At 47.9% G+C, this 14,982-nt stretch overlaps 4 protein-coding genes across 4 annotated transcripts; 3 read left to right on the top strand and 1 right to left on the bottom strand.

The window, feature by feature from the left end:
- Positions 1-405: 405 nt before the first annotated feature.
- Positions 406-2,434, top strand: CTRU02_206813 (L-amino acid oxidase; the record flags this gene model as incomplete). The annotated part of the gene is made up of 4 exons (XM_036733028.1): positions 406-813; positions 867-1,630; positions 1,720-1,764; positions 1,825-2,434. The coding sequence occupies 4 exons, from the start codon at positions 406-408 to the stop codon at positions 2,432-2,434; spliced, it is 1,827 nt and encodes a 608-aa protein (XP_036575259.1).
- A 2,074-nt stretch (positions 2,435-4,508) lies between these two features.
- CTRU02_206812 (MFS alpha-glucoside transporter) lies at positions 4,509-6,272 on the top strand (the record flags this gene model as incomplete). The annotated part of the gene is made up of 2 exons (XM_036733027.1): positions 4,509-6,117; positions 6,202-6,272. 2 exons carry the CDS (start codon positions 4,509-4,511, stop codon positions 6,270-6,272), a joined length of 1,680 nt encoding a protein of 559 aa, XP_036575258.1.
- Positions 6,273-8,261: 1,989 nt separating this feature from the next.
- CTRU02_206811 (sulfite reductase flavoprotein alpha-component) lies at positions 8,262-13,059 on the top strand (the record flags this gene model as incomplete). Its single annotated transcript, XM_036733026.2, has 11 exons — positions 8,262-8,396; positions 8,447-8,889; positions 8,960-9,143; positions 9,195-9,266; positions 9,317-9,556; positions 9,613-9,928; positions 10,065-10,612; positions 10,663-11,590; positions 11,648-12,156; positions 12,204-12,530; positions 12,577-13,059. The coding sequence occupies 11 exons, from the start codon at positions 8,262-8,264 to the stop codon at positions 13,057-13,059; spliced, it is 4,185 nt and encodes a 1,394-aa protein (XP_036575257.2).
- Positions 13,060-13,336: 277 nt separating this feature from the next.
- CTRU02_206810 (Dimethylglycine oxidase (FAD dependent oxidoreductase)) lies at positions 13,337-14,521 on the bottom strand (the record flags this gene model as incomplete). Its single annotated transcript, XM_036733025.1, has 1 exon — positions 13,337-14,521. The coding sequence occupies one exon, from the start codon at positions 14,519-14,521 to the stop codon at positions 13,337-13,339; it is 1,185 nt and encodes a 394-aa protein (XP_036575256.1).
- Between the last annotated feature and the right edge of the window lie 461 nt (positions 14,522-14,982).

Raw genomic sequence — 14,982 nt, 5'->3', positions numbered from 1 at the left:
CGTAACACTCGTTGCAAAACATGTGAAACATTCTTCTTATTGAACGATTCATCTCTGGCGTGGTCATCGCGTGGTAAAGTATTGCAATTATTTGGCCGCTGGAAAGCATTCCAATCGGCGGGACATGAGCTCCAGTTAGTGACAAGTGCCGATAAAGAATGCGGCTGGACCGCAATACCAACCGAACCCAAGACACTGCAGTCTTATGGCAAGCCATCATTGCTAGATTTATTATGATCACGATAAAAACATGACAAGCAATATTGGAAATGTAAACAAACAGAGTGTTTGGGACCTAGTATAAATAAGATTTCACTACAACCCTGACTCTTTCCGTGGAAAGGGATCAAAGCCTGAGCAAGCCTGTGCCAGCAGCTACCTAAGCGCCTAGATCAAATCGACACAATGCGACTTTTTCGCCCAACTGCAGCCGTTGCAGCGCTTCTGACACAGGCTTTCGGTTTACCCGCTAACAGCCCCAAAGAAGCACGGCAGCAAGACCGAAATGTTTGCAACGACGGAAGTCTCGCTGCAGAAAATCCTCGTGCGGCTTTCTTCAGAAAGATCGTGGACAACTCACCATATTCCAACCATAGTAGGGTACCAACACCAAGCAATGTTCCCCTCAAGGTCGGCATTATTGGGGCAGGGGCTGCAGGTCTCTATGCTGCCATATTGCTAGACTCTCTCGGCATCGACTACGATATCCACGAGGTTTCTGATCGGGTTGGCGGAAGGATTTTCACCTATCGCTTCGACGAGGAGAGCTGGGCGAAATCAACGCCAGCCGACCCCGCTTACTACGACTACTATGTTAGTTGGCAATGACTACTCAACGGAATATACACTGATATACTTGTACTTAGGATGTGGGAGCAATGCGATTTCCCCACATGCCCTATATGGACCGAATCATTGGCAACGAATCATGGAGTCTGATCCCGTACATTAATGCACGTGTATCTGAGCGTGATCAAGTAGTAAAGAAACACTACATTTTCAAAGCCGATAACGCGTTTAGGCGTTTCAACGGAATCACTGCTCAAATGAAGGACGCCGGTTCCGGCTCACCTAGCAAGTACAATGTTCCAGTCTTGAACGAGGCATTCGCTACCCAATCTGCTGCGAATGTCTGGGCTGCACAGGTCGCGACAATGACAAAGGCATTATCAGAAAACTTCACTGCCGGATTCAACCTGCTAATGGAATATGACTCTATGACTACTCGAGAGTTCCTTTTGGACAGGAATTTCACCAACGGCGAGATAGACTGGCTTGAAACCGTGAATGATGCAACAGGTCATTACGACATGTATTCAATGTCTCAAGCTGTTTTGGAAGAATGGATTTTCGACAGCGTGGATCCAGAAAATTGGTCTCTGATCAACGGCGGCATGGACATGTTGACGAAGGGAATGAATCTCATCATCAAAAATAAACCCAAGCTTCACAGCAGGGTTACAGACATTAAGAAGAACTCTGACGGAACTTTAAAGGTCCTTGTCAACGGCACCCAGGAGACTAACTATGCGCACGTTATTTCAACAGTTCCTCTTGGTGCTCTGCAAATTATCAACATGACAGAGTTGAATCTTGGATACTACCAGAACAGTGCTATCCGCACACTGCAGTGAGTAATTAGCGAAGGAGTCTGAGTTCTCATACCACTGAGAGACTCGACTGCCATTATGCGAATACAACTAAACTAATACCTTGCAGATACGACCACTCTACAAAGATTGGCTTTAAGTTCAAGTCACGATGGTATGATACTCCCTGCACCTCCATTCATCAAGGATGTAAATGTTAATCTTCTTACCCAAGGTGGGAAAACCTTTCGACAGGCCCGTTCAAGGGCGGCCAGTCTTACACCGACCTACCCATTCGACGCTGCGTGTATCCATCGTACGGAATCGACATACCCAATGCCCCCGGAACCATGATTGCCAGCTACGTTTGGGGTCAGGACTCTTCGCGTTTGGGGTCCTATCTTAATCCGCATAACCCCACCACGCAAGCGCCGTATCAACCATACAGCGTGGACACTTTGGTTGACTTCACACTACGCGATCTTGCGGAACTCAATGGCGTATCTCACGAGTACATCTTGTCTCAATTTGAAGGATACCATGCTTACGACTGGTACGGCTCGGCATACTCGAACGGTGCTTTCGCCATCTTTGGGCCCGGCCAGTACAGTACCGTCGTGCCGTGGTTAATGATGCCAGCTGCCCAGGGGCACATGCACTTTGCCGGAGAAGCTCTAAGCTCAGGCCATGCGTGGATTATTGGTGCTGTCAACAGCGCGTGGAGAACGGTATATGAGATTCTGTGCACTGAAGGCCTGGAGGACAAAAAGGCTCAATTCATCCAACAGTGGAAAGATATAGATGAGGTCGAAAAGGGATGGTATAATTGGACGCCTGGTGGCTAGGTGTCGACAGTGTAAATACGATTGCCAGCAGTTTTGTAACCAACCCTAGTTGTCTGAATAACTTTAAAAGCGCGTTTAGTTTATGTGCAGACCTCAATTCTGAATACTGCTTTTACAACACTCCATTTGGACACAAGAACTAATTATTCGCGAGTCTGGGGTTTGACGGACCCATCTAATTAACCTGCTGTCCTGTTTTGTCCCCGGTTAATAAACCTTAGCGGGCCCACATTTCGGCGATTGATTGATCACATGTTCCAGTGCGGTGACTGGACGCTTTTGCACTAAACAAACTTTTTTATTTTTTGAGTGTAAATTAGATCCGTGTATGCTTTCGACTAAAGGAATTTTGGGTCTGTCCTATCATACACCATATATCAGCTCCACACATTCTTTTAACGAATTGGTCCCGGAATACATGGTATTAGACATCCGGCCAGCATCGCACTGCACCAACATCCAAAAACCAATTTGTTGGTGCAAAGAATTGTAACGTTGACGAGAGCAATGTTGCATTCACAAGAATCCTCCAAGAGCAGTTTATTGGTGGTATCCGCGTCCCGACGCGCCAATCTCGCTACGACGCTCGTGAACCCTGCGATTCCGATAGATTGGGTAGATGATCAGATGAACTTGTTGAATAAGCGCTCTGGGCGCTCGTCTTTTTCACATAGGTGGTGCCATCACCAAGGAAGTGAGCTGTGCCCTCGGAGCAAGGGAGCCCTTTCCCACACCACCTTCGGGCTGCAATGCACGAAGACCGCAGTAGTCTTTGCCGATTACCGACATGAACATTCGGTTGCGAGGAGATGTAGGAACCGGGAGATGTTGTCTCTTGGGGTAGTAATGACGATGCTAAGACAAAGGCGAAGGCGGAATAGAGCTTAGAGTACGGCTTCTTTTCGAAGCCCAGAAAGCCCCCTGGACGACATAAGCTGGGCTTCGATGCTGGTTTGACACACGACAAGATAAGTGGCTGCAGCAAATGCATGCCCTCCTTGTCTGAACCCCAGCTTGGTGGCGTAGCATACCGTATAAGAGCAAACCGCGGATTGGCCAGAAGCACAGTCAGAGAAATTAGCTCCTCGGCCAAGTCGCCATTCTCATCCGAGGCGACACCCTGGAGTTACACGTTGTGTAGTAATCTTGTGCGCAAAAAAGACGGCCGAGATGCATGCTTGGCTCAAACGTAAAAATCTCACAAGAGTTGCTGGCACGAATCTCTTGGCAGAGTGGTGGCAGGTGTGTGTACAGCGATCAGTTGGAACGAGAAAACGTGTTCGGGCCGTTAAAACATATGTCCGAGGAGCTGCGTGAAAGAAATGAGTTTGCCCAAATGCAAGTTAGCTCAGCTTGGCTGCTTTTGAGCAAAGGATGGTTGCCCGAGATGAGTATTGGGTGCCCTGGTGATCAAACACACACAAGGGTGTACTGGTGAGCTTGAAGCGCCACCACCAACGATTCACGGAGGAATACCCAATTGAGTGATAATGCCTGGAGTTGGCACCCTTGGCCCTTCTTGGGAGATGGTGCCAAGCATGGCGAGGTGTGGCAGGCAAAAGTCTGGGCTTCAATAGTTCCTCTTGGCCTCTCTGCAATTGGCTATTAATGCATTTGCTTCGGAAATCTATAACGCGATGACCGAAGCTAATCAACTATCTTGAGCTGAATTAAGCGTGTGGCGTTTTGGAGTTTGGTTTGCACGCTTGGAGAACGAGGAACATGATATTCTAGAGGAAGAGGGGATTCGTGGACCCACCGGGAGGAAGGGACTCACGAACCCCATGGGGAATGCGGGGTACCGTGGAGCACACGAAATTCGGGGTAAGATTGGGCGAGTCATTCTATCATGGTTCACAGGTGATTCGTGGATGCAACTTGGCGAAGGATTGGCAACTTGGCGAGGGGATTACCAGACATTCGGGTCATGGACGCGAAAGCGTTTATCTTCTGCTTGATTCCTTCTTTTCATCGTTCCATTTCTCTCTCTCTCTGTGTCTCTCTCTCTCTCTCTCTCATCGACCACATCAATACAATTCCTTCAACAAGTCGCCGACCCAACCCTCTCGACACCATGGCCGACACAGAGAAGGGCCAGCCCCAATCTTTGGCCAAAGCAAGGTCCAAGTCTTTCGACCACAATGAATATGGAGCCTACACTCCCGACGTGGCTCTCATCGAGGCAGCCGCAGCAACCAGTACTGAAGAAGCCAAACTTCCTCGCAAGGAGCTTTTCTCTCGCTACTGGCCAGCTGTCGTCTACAGTACCCTGCTGAGTATGGCTCTGGTTATGGAGGGAATGGATGTCGGTCTGATCAACAACTTCTTCGCACAGAGGGCCTACAAGGAAAAGTTCGGTTGGCCTGACGCCAGCGGCAAAATGCACATCTCTGCTTCGTGGCAGGCTGGAATCGGTAACGGCCAGAACCTGGGCAGCATCATTGGTCTGCTGTTGAACGGATGGCTCCAGTCCCGTTTCGGATCTCGCAAGGTGTACATGGGTGCGATGGCGACGATGGGAGGCACCATCTTCCTGCTGTTCTTCGCCGTCAACGTCCAGATGTTGCTCGCCGCCAACGTTTTGTGTGGTATTCCTTGGGGAATCTTCCAGACCCTGACTACCGCCTACGCTGCTGAAATTTGCCCTGCTGCTCTGCGTGGATATCTTACGGCTTGGGTTTCTATGTGCTGGGGTGCCGGTTCGTTTTTGGCAGCCGGTGTTCTGCGAGGCGCCCTTGACCTGCCCGATGGCGACTTGAGATGGAAGATTCCCTACGCCCTGCAGTGGGTTTGGGTCGTCCCCTTGTTCATCGTTGGTTTCCTTGCGCCCGAGAGCCCCTGGTACCTTATTCGCCGCGGCCGATTGGCTGAGGCAGAAAAGTCCCTGACACGTCTTGCGCGCAAGAACCACTATACCGAAGAGACCATGGCCCAGACTCTGGCTTTCATGAGACACACCAACGAAATGGAGAAGATCGAAGCCGAGGGCGCCACCTATAAGGATTGTTTCCACGGCACCAACTTGCGCCGCACTGGTATCGTCTGCATGGCGTGGATCATCCAGATCCTCAACGGTCAATCTATTTGCAGTTATGCCGCCCTCTTCCTGCAAGCAGCCGGAATGCCCGAGGTTCAGTCCTTCAACTTCAGCATGGGAATCCAGTCTGTTAATATTGTGGGTACCGGTATTGCTATCATGCTGATGGGAAGGATTGGTCGTCGAACATTCTTCTTCTATGGTTCCTCGGTAATCGGATTGGCCATGCTTATCATCGGTATTCTGGGATTCATTCCGGGACAGAAGAACATCTCTATTGCCGTGGCTGTTGTCATGATTATCGTCAACTTGACCTTCAAGCTGTCCTTGGGCCCTACGACCTACGTTATTGTGGGTGAAACCCCTTCGAGTCGTGTCCGAGCCCAGACCATCGTCTTGGGTCGTGCCATCTACGTCTGCGGCCAGATCGCTGTAGTACAGCTCAACCCTCGCATGCTCACCGACAACCCCGACGCCTGGAACTGGGGAGCAAAAACTGGCTTGTTCTACTTTGGTCTTTGCTTGATCTGGGCCGTTTGGATCTTCTTCTTCCTGCCCGAGACAAAGAACCGTAGCTTCGGAGAGTTGGACTACCTCTTCCAGAAGAAGGTTCCAGCACGCAAGTTCGAGACTGCTACCGTTGACTGTAAGTGTTTTACCCCGATACCAAGACCCAAGAGTTTGTTGTCATTACTTTGAAAGACAATTGCTGACTTGAAATCTAATTTAGTGTTCGAGTTTACTGGTGGTGACAAGTTGGCCGAACCAGTCGAAGATACGCGAGGAGAGAAGCGTGACTGATCTTACGATCAGGCATATGATGATATAATAGCTTGGACCTTAAATGTCTACTGGAGCATAGGACAGTTCAGTAATTACATAGTAATTAAGGATATATAATTGTCTTCAAGATTCTAAAAAGTTGTAGTAAAACGAGGATAAGCCCATCAAGTTTTCTTTGTGTGTGCTCCAAGATCGAAACATTGCATTTGTTTCATCACCTCGCAATAGGCTGTACAGTCTACGTATGAATCCAAAAGACTATAAATGTAGCCTTTCGAGTAGGATAGAAAATGGAAAAACCAACTGAAAGGCAAAGCGAAAAATCAAAAACGTTGGAAGTGTTTGGATTGATATGATAATAACTTGTGCCAATACTTACAGTGGCCTCTGACGAAGTGCACATAGTGGCGTACAATTACAAATTTAAAAATAAGTATATAGCGTCAAAACGCTAAATAAATTAATGACTGGAGGTGGGAATATCTCATTTCTAAATGTTGTGCCAACTGAAGTAGTAGTCAAAGACACCGCATATAGACATGCATATAAAGAGTTGATTGCACCTGCTCTTAGTAAGAAAAGTAGCCCAACGTGCTATACATAACGGCACGGCACCCTGGATGAAACCCTTCGAGAGGCAGCTGTAGGTCGCAACTGCAAACCTGACCGGTTTCAAGACATTTCAACCTGCAGGCACGTTGCCTATACTGACCCTCGGTTTCGTGTAGTCAGTGCAATTCGCTTGAATGAGGCCGGTATTAGCCAACGGAAAAGTCAAGGCTACCACATTCTATAGTAACGGTGAAACATATAGAGAAGCCGTATCTATACATGGCAACTGTGCGTTGAAGCGAGGTAAAGCACTGGGTTGTAATAGATGAAGCTGTATGTGTCGTGCATGAGTGACTACTTTTCGGCCAAGAGACTATAAGTATAGTGGAGCCGCATTATAGGAAGATGAGTGAAAAATACAAAACCATGCCTTCTACGAGGCATTGAGTTTAGGGTTAGTAGTATCTGGTATTCGAATATATACAGTCGGGACAGCATCAGGTCTGGAGAGGGTTGAAGACCTAAGTGAGAGTGGGAGCAACTGAATTAACTCTTTATAGAAAGATCAGATTATGATACACTGACATGTGAAATACAGAAGCGAATGGTGGTTACTGCCAGCCTACCAAATCCTGCCGCTTGCGATCGCCTATCGCGGCAACTTCGGGTCCCAAGTAACAATAAGGTTTAAGGTTTCTTTTACCCCACCTCCGCACTAAGGAACCAAATCTGCAACCGTGACTCAAATCCAACGCCTTCGGGTTAAACACAACCACTACTATGTCACTAACAACTTCATCGGAAAGAGTGCCAACACACTGGCAGGATAAGGCTAGAAGTCACTTGAGCCAATGATATTCCACAGCTCTTTCCCGCACCTGTTAGTCTCGAAATGTCCGTCGCCATTAGAACCCTTCCCAGCCACTGTGGTTAATTCTGCGTCAGAGGCTCTTGTCACGTGCACGACCATAGTTCTCACGTGTGTTGGAGCAGAGGCCCTCTTAGACGATCTAGACTTCATTCCGTTGCTTCCAACCCCCCACCCTCAAGCTCCAGCCAGGGTATTTTTGCCCTGTGACGCTAAAAAAGAAATCCCCGTAGTCGCCGAGTGAATCTTACTTAGGCTTGTCTCGGACCCCTACTACAACTATGTACCAAGCTTAAATGCGAGATTAAGATCTGCCATGTGATGAGTTACCTTTGGACCTAATGCAGAACAGATCGAGACCAGCTACTACCAGATCCGTTTCTAGATGCTCTAGCGGCCACATAGCCTGTGAAGTCACAACCACCTTTCGGAGAATTAATTCCTCTTGTCTTAGATTTGTTCCTCTTTCCTAATGAACTAGCTTATAAAGTCGGACCGCCCTTCCTTGCTTGTGCAAACGGCCCGTCTTTTGCTGCTCGTTCGTGAAGGTCTCATCAAATTCGACCCTATACAATTTCGCGATTACGATGTCTGAATACTCTTTTTTACCCCACAATGGGGCCCCTAACTCCTGTTCCGATTTAGGATCAATCCAGAGGCGCCCTACCGGATGCGTTTTTGCGGGTCCTGGATCAGAATATGCGCCCTTCCAACCTGATAGTGTAGGAACTCCCTGAAGAAAAGAAGCAGGCCACTGTTAACGAATTCATAGCCCACAGAATTTTCCCAATCTGTTCTAGGATTGCAAGAACAAGAACGTAAAACCATCACAGACTTACTATATGTTGAGCCCTTGACCAAACAAAGTACATCAAATATTGACAAGGAGTCACTGATTCCAAGCGATACTGATGTGCTGGCTGCCGCCTTGGGCGCTCCAGCTCGGAGAGTTTTGCTTCGTGCGGAAGCTGTTGGCCCTTCGACAGGATGGAAGGATGGTCATTTATCCTCAAAGCATGGCTTCCTAGCTCCCGATATATCTGATTCACGAATAGCACTGGCTTTGTCACCAGGCCGAGTTTGGATGGACTTGTGTGAGCGAATGCCTGCGGTAGTCTCACGTGGCAAAGTTCGAGAGCAGATTAGAGCCTTGCCTTTGATCTTGGGTCTTCCTGAAGTCATCCCGGATTCAGCATTGTGGGCTGCAGTTGTCACGTTGGGAATTTTAGCACACACGCAAGTATTGTCGCCTCCATCAAAATCCTTTTATTAACTGTGCTACTAGTTTCCGCTATGAAGAGCGTAATGATGGCTACGACGGCATAGGTTTGGAACTAAATGGCGGTGCAAATGATGACCCAGAAACAAGCGGGCTGCCACCATGTGTGGCAATACCCTTAAAGCAAATCAACAGTCGAGCTGGTCGACCATTTCCATTCTTGTCAATGGCAGACATCACCATGTGCAACGTGAGTTACACTTGTATGCATGGCAACGAAACTCTGCTGATAAGGCAATAGTACAAAGTTCGGGATGCCACGGCTGTGGATCCTTATCTTCAGCGTCGAGAGAACATGGATCTCATGTGGCCGGTAGGTTTTTAACCTCCTTATAAATTTTTCGCGCTCACTATTAGTTCTAGGTGTTTGATGATATAGCCGAGCAGACCTTTAATCTTTGCTTTGTGGAAGTCACTGGTTGTTGTCAGCCGCTTGTTGAGCTCATGGCTACTTGTCAAGAGAAAGTCATGCTTAAGGACAACAAGGGATTACTTCATGCTTTGATTGGCATCAAAGATTGCATCGATCAGTTGAGCCATATCTTTCACAAAACTATTTCCGTCAACCCCAATGCTGGAGAAAACTTTACAAACCCCGTGGTGGTATGGACATTCCAGCCACAATGTGGCCTAGACATTGAAATGCTAATACTCAATAGTGGGGAGCGAGATATGCCAAGTGGGCAGCACCACTATCGACTAGGGTGCCAATGATGAGCGGACTGGCTCTGCCGCTATTTCAACTCATGGACGCTTTCCTGGGCAGGGTTAAGTACGACAGCTTCATAGGCTCTGAGTCATTCCACGTCCGCTCTTGGCTGCCTATGAATGTGCGCGCATTTATCGCTGCTATCGAATATCACTACCCCATCCATGCTTATATCAAGGCTTCTGGGGATCACTGCCTGAAAGGAGTTCTTCATGGTATTGTGGAATCCTACGCGGGAGAACGAGGATTTATGGGAACGCACAGATGTAAGTCGCTTGTGTGTGTACTGATATATCACTTCTGGGCTTATAACCGGCTGGGAGAATCTTCTCACTTCGAACATGAGTCCCAAAACAACTAGACTGCCAATTTTGGGTGAAGATTCATACTAACTCTCAATAGACAAAGTCTATGGATTTCTTGAAATAGCCGCCAAAACTGGCCGCGCAGGTACCAACGGCAACCCCGAGGCGGGCAAAACTGGAACACTATGGCAAGAAACGCATCAACTTCTCTCAAACTCTATGAAAGAACGGCTAGAGCCTTACAACCAGGATCTCACAGTCGAGCCTCATGAGATGCGTGGATCATTTGAAGAGTGCCGCTTCAGTTCACGCATTCTTAAAAGGAGCCACATTGACCGAGACCCAGTACGAAGTACAGGTATGGTTACGTTCGACTTAGCCAAAACTGGCATTACGTTCCAGCCTGGTGACCGACTGGCGGTTATGCCGTTAAACTCGCAGTCTGAGATTGAGAAGGTCGTTTCTGCGCTGAGCCTCCGAGACATACTTAAGCAAGATGTTCCATTAGGTTCACACAAAGAATGGAAACGCTTCGCGACACACTTATCAAAGGTGGAAGGTGAAACGTTCTCCGGTACCTTAACAGTCTACGATATCCTTAGACGAGGCCATTTAGCCCCTTTGACGAAACCTGTCGTAGCAGAGGTTAGCGGACCGCACAAGGAGTTTTTACTTAATTACTTACATCTCTTTAGGTCCGCCGAATGCTTCAAACCCCATCAGATATCATTGAAAAGGTCTCAGCAAGCGACATGTGGCCCGTTAGAGGTTCTCTCGGAGATCTGCTTCAACTTGCACTACCTCAAGCAGGCGCTGAATCGACTAATGGGGCATTTCAGTTGTCAGATATTTCATGGCTGCTGGATCTTATTCCTGTTGAAGTCCCTCGAACCTACAGTATATCCAGTTTCTCCAGGGAGTTGCTGCCATCTACTATCGACCTTACGGTAGCACGCTCCAGCTTCAAGATTTCTTCGGTAATTGACCAAAGCGAGTCTGTTCAGGGACGCGGTGTCAGTAGCGACTTTCTCAATCCGGACCCCGTGATCAACTCTTTGAACCATGATGCTGGCGAAGCAGAGCCTGTGTTGATCGGCATCTCTCAACCATTGAATTTTCATCTCCCTGACTCACATTCAACACCGGTTGTCATGTTCGCTGGTGGCTCGGGAATTGCACCGTTCCGTGGATTCTGGCAGGCCAGGGCCCAAGGCGCTGGAAGGAATATCCTTTTTCTCGGAGTACAATCCCGCGAAAAGTTTTTGTACGAAGAAGAGATCCGCAATTATGCCCGGCACGGAAAGCTGGAAGTCCATGTCGCATTCTCGAGAGACACCAATGGTCTTCAGTATAACCCCTCTACCAAGGAAATGGACGAGAAGCACACCGAACCGAGACGTATTGACGCAGCGATTGTCGAATATGGAAGAACTGTCTATGAAATGATCATGCCGAAGAAGCAGGGAGGTTTGGGTGGTCATCTTTACGTCTGTGGATCTGTTTCTCTCTATGAGACGGTCATGAGTGGTCTCAAACGAGCGATGTATAACAACCAGAATGTGACGAAGGCCCAGGCAGAAGAGCTGGTCGCAACCGCTTTTGCTGAACGGAGATTCATGCTTGGTAAGTTCTCGAATATTTTGATTCAAAAGATCAAGAACACTAAGAAAGAATTTTCAGATATTTTCATGACTCCTCAACAGATTTCAGAAAAGCAAGAGGTAATCTCTATCGCCCAGCTAGCCAGAAACACTGGGCATAAACCGGATGCTCGGATGTGGATAGGTGTCCATGGAGCCGTTTACGACATTACTGATTTTCTTCCGCTCCACCCCGGCGGATCTTTGATTGTCGCTGCGAGTGGAGGAATTGATGCATCGCGAACGTTTGATGACCTCGCTCACACCAACAATCCCGAAGTAGCAAGTCTCTTGACGAAGTACTTCATCGGAAACCTTGCACCTGCGCCTAAGTTCGTCGATGCTGATATTTCTGGACTATACGATTCCTGGTCTCAATATTTGCGCACAAGCGTTGAGTTGCTCACCACACTTGGGCTGGAAGTCCAGGACCTACTCGAAAGCTCTTCCTTGTGGGTATCCGGCGGAATGCTAGATTCCGGTGGCATTCGGAAGTTTTATCAATTCCAGTCCCGCCTTCTGAAGAGCGGCATATCCATTTTGTTCGGGGTAAGTATTTCCACAGATTATTATGGACAAATTTTGACCAGTCACAGACCCAGTTGCAAGCGATATATCTTCAGATCTCCTACGTGATTGCGAGCAAAGGGGCCAAAGGCACGCGGATGCCCGACGTTCTTGGTACAGTAGAACGCGCACAGGCATCTGCATCGTGCGACAGAGTAGCCAAAGAAGTTGCCCAGATCGGAAAGTGGATCTGCAGCAACCATGAAGTTCAATATCACATCAAGAGTCTGCTCCGCTATGCACAAGCTGTCACAAAAATAGACCTCGAATTCCTCGAGAGCTTACGCGACTACTGCGCTACAGGCCTCGAAGCATTTGATTCCATTAAAGAAAAAGACAACGGTGACGACAAACAGGTATGTTTATCCTTGTATTATATCTCTTACCCGGCTGACTGTTTAGGACCACGCACAACTGGCAAGCTTCCTAGTGTCTGTTCTTCACCGATTGGCCGCCAGACTGGACACATTCTACCAGACAACCGCAATGGAGCAGCTGTTACGACCGGAGCACGAGCTCAACCCCGCACGCACTCGCTGGAATATTCTTCGGTCCAAGATTCATGATGGATCTTTCTTCATACTCTGTGAACCATTGGAAATGGGGGCCGAATCGCACCATTACCGATCTTGGAGTCAAATCTTAAACAACGTGAAGTTCAAAGAAGTCATTTCTCGAGCAAAGGAGACCATCGCCACGGAAGCGAATGCAAAGAAAATGGAGGAACATATTCAGCACATAAGTCGTCCTCGAGGACTTGCAGCCGCTTACATAGCACGAGCCTCCAACTCAGAAGGTTCCTCATTCGAGGCTCAAATCCACGAGGACACTATGCAACGCTTGTCTCTGCTTATGAAGAATCACCCGCAACTTACGGTTCCTTAGTTCTCATACTTATTCATTAGTTAGAAGGTTCTTTTTTTGTTAGCTTCTTTTCTTTTCTGCAGTCAGGGTTGCGAAAGCCTTTACCACAGTAGAATCAAAGTAATGCTAAGATTTGCCTGATCACTGCTTCAAAAAGTGCATGAACTTGCTGAAAGAAAGGACCCACTCTCTGGACAGTTATGAATATGTCTCGATGAACTATGCTGCATAGTTTGAGTGGAAATTATTGTTGGATTATGGGCTTTGTCTAATTGCTCTCTTCGCTTGATACAGTCTTTTAGATTGAATTATATCCCGCGAGAGACTTCTCCTCCAGTGTTACCGAGTCCTGACCTTTAAACCTCTCGGGGTCAAGGGCCGCCTTAGTACCCTGATCCACGTTGGCATTATCAATAAGTCTGGTCAAGAACTTGGCTGTACCAGCAGCATGTGTTACCCAGACTGCCACAGCCATGTAGAGTCCTTCTATCGAGCGAACAGGACCCGCAAGAGGCATATTATCCGGCGTCATTGAGAAAATTCCATTGAAAGATTCTCCATTGCTGAACTCCTCAGCTGTAGCCTCTGGCAAAAGATCGATAGCAGATTTCAACGGTGTATTGAAATCAGCAATCCATTCCCCGATAGCCGTTCCATTTTGCGGCTTGCATCCTGTAGGTGCATGATCATAGCTTCCAAGCCCATATCGTCCTCCGTGATCCCTGGCATAGGTGTGATATTCCGGCCATCGCACAAAAGGAATCTTTTGCGGCAGCGAATCTCTAGCCTTGCCATATAAGTATGGGTGACCCACTGGAACAACGGGCATAGGGAAGTCAAATCCTTGACAGAGATCTTGGGCCCAGATCCCTGTTGTCAGGATGACCTTGTCGGCGTTGAACATCTCGTCTGACCCCTCCTTGGAAATCTTCACACCCGTGATTCGACCAGCTGAAGAGACAAGTCCAGTGATATCGCCCTGAATTAGATGGACTCCAGAGCTTTTGGCTTCATTTTGATAGAACGATGTAATTTTGGTTGCGTTTGCAGTTCCATCCGTGGGGAAGAAGAGGGCTGTTCCGGACTGAGATTCACGAACCAAGGTCGGCGCAAGTGTATGGGCTTTTTCGATGCTCAAAATCTCGGCCGAAAGATTTAACTTCAATGCGGATGCGCATCTTGACTCAAGTCGGCGAACGCCTTCGGGTTGAAAAGCTACCTCTAACCCACCAACATTCTCGAAGCCCCCTGGAATCTTGGTGTACTCCGATACGGTCTCAATAGCCAACTTCGTGAGCACTTCAGACTCGTTGAATTGACCGACGAAGCCAGGGGCATGGCCAGTTGAACCAAGGAGAGGAAGAAAAGACCGATCAACTAGTTTGATGTTGCGGGTCGTGTCGGAGGAGGATAGATAATAGGCCAAAGCCGAGCCGACAATGCCAGCGCCAACAATGATTATCGTCTCAGGTGGTTGAGACATTGCTAGATTAAGTATGAAAATAGGTTCAGAAAGCTTCTTGATAAGTCACGACTAAACAATCACCATCCTCACGTTTTGTCCAAAATATTTATGTCATTACGGTTTCGACAAGTGGTCAACAAGTGGTCAAGCGAACAGCGTGAGGCGTGGGGCTGATGTAAGACTAGTCATCGCAAGGGCGTACTGGCTTGTAGCCGTTACCTAATTGGCATCTTCTCATCCCCATAACAAGATAGACAGAGATCCGATATAATGTGGAGCAGTGCAGGCAACATAAGGGAGACACTCCAAAAGGGGTCTGAAGCTCGACTATATCATATCCCAGGGCGCGCCCTTGCAGGTGGGACGTTGATCCGTAGCTAAAATTGATAACATTTGATGCTATTATTTCTCCATTTACCAGAAATAAGAATCTCAGAAGGGCAATAAATGAAACGAGTATCGCAAGAGCGGTCAATCAC

This window comes from Colletotrichum truncatum (assembly GCF_014235925.2).
Source record: "Colletotrichum truncatum strain CMES1059 chromosome Unknown Contig_0004, whole genome shotgun sequence".
NCBI classification, from domain to species: domain Eukaryota; kingdom Fungi; phylum Ascomycota; class Sordariomycetes; order Glomerellales; family Glomerellaceae; genus Colletotrichum; species Colletotrichum truncatum.
The sequence above is the reverse complement of the archived record's forward strand: the minus strand, read 5'-3'. Positions and strand labels throughout refer to the sequence as shown.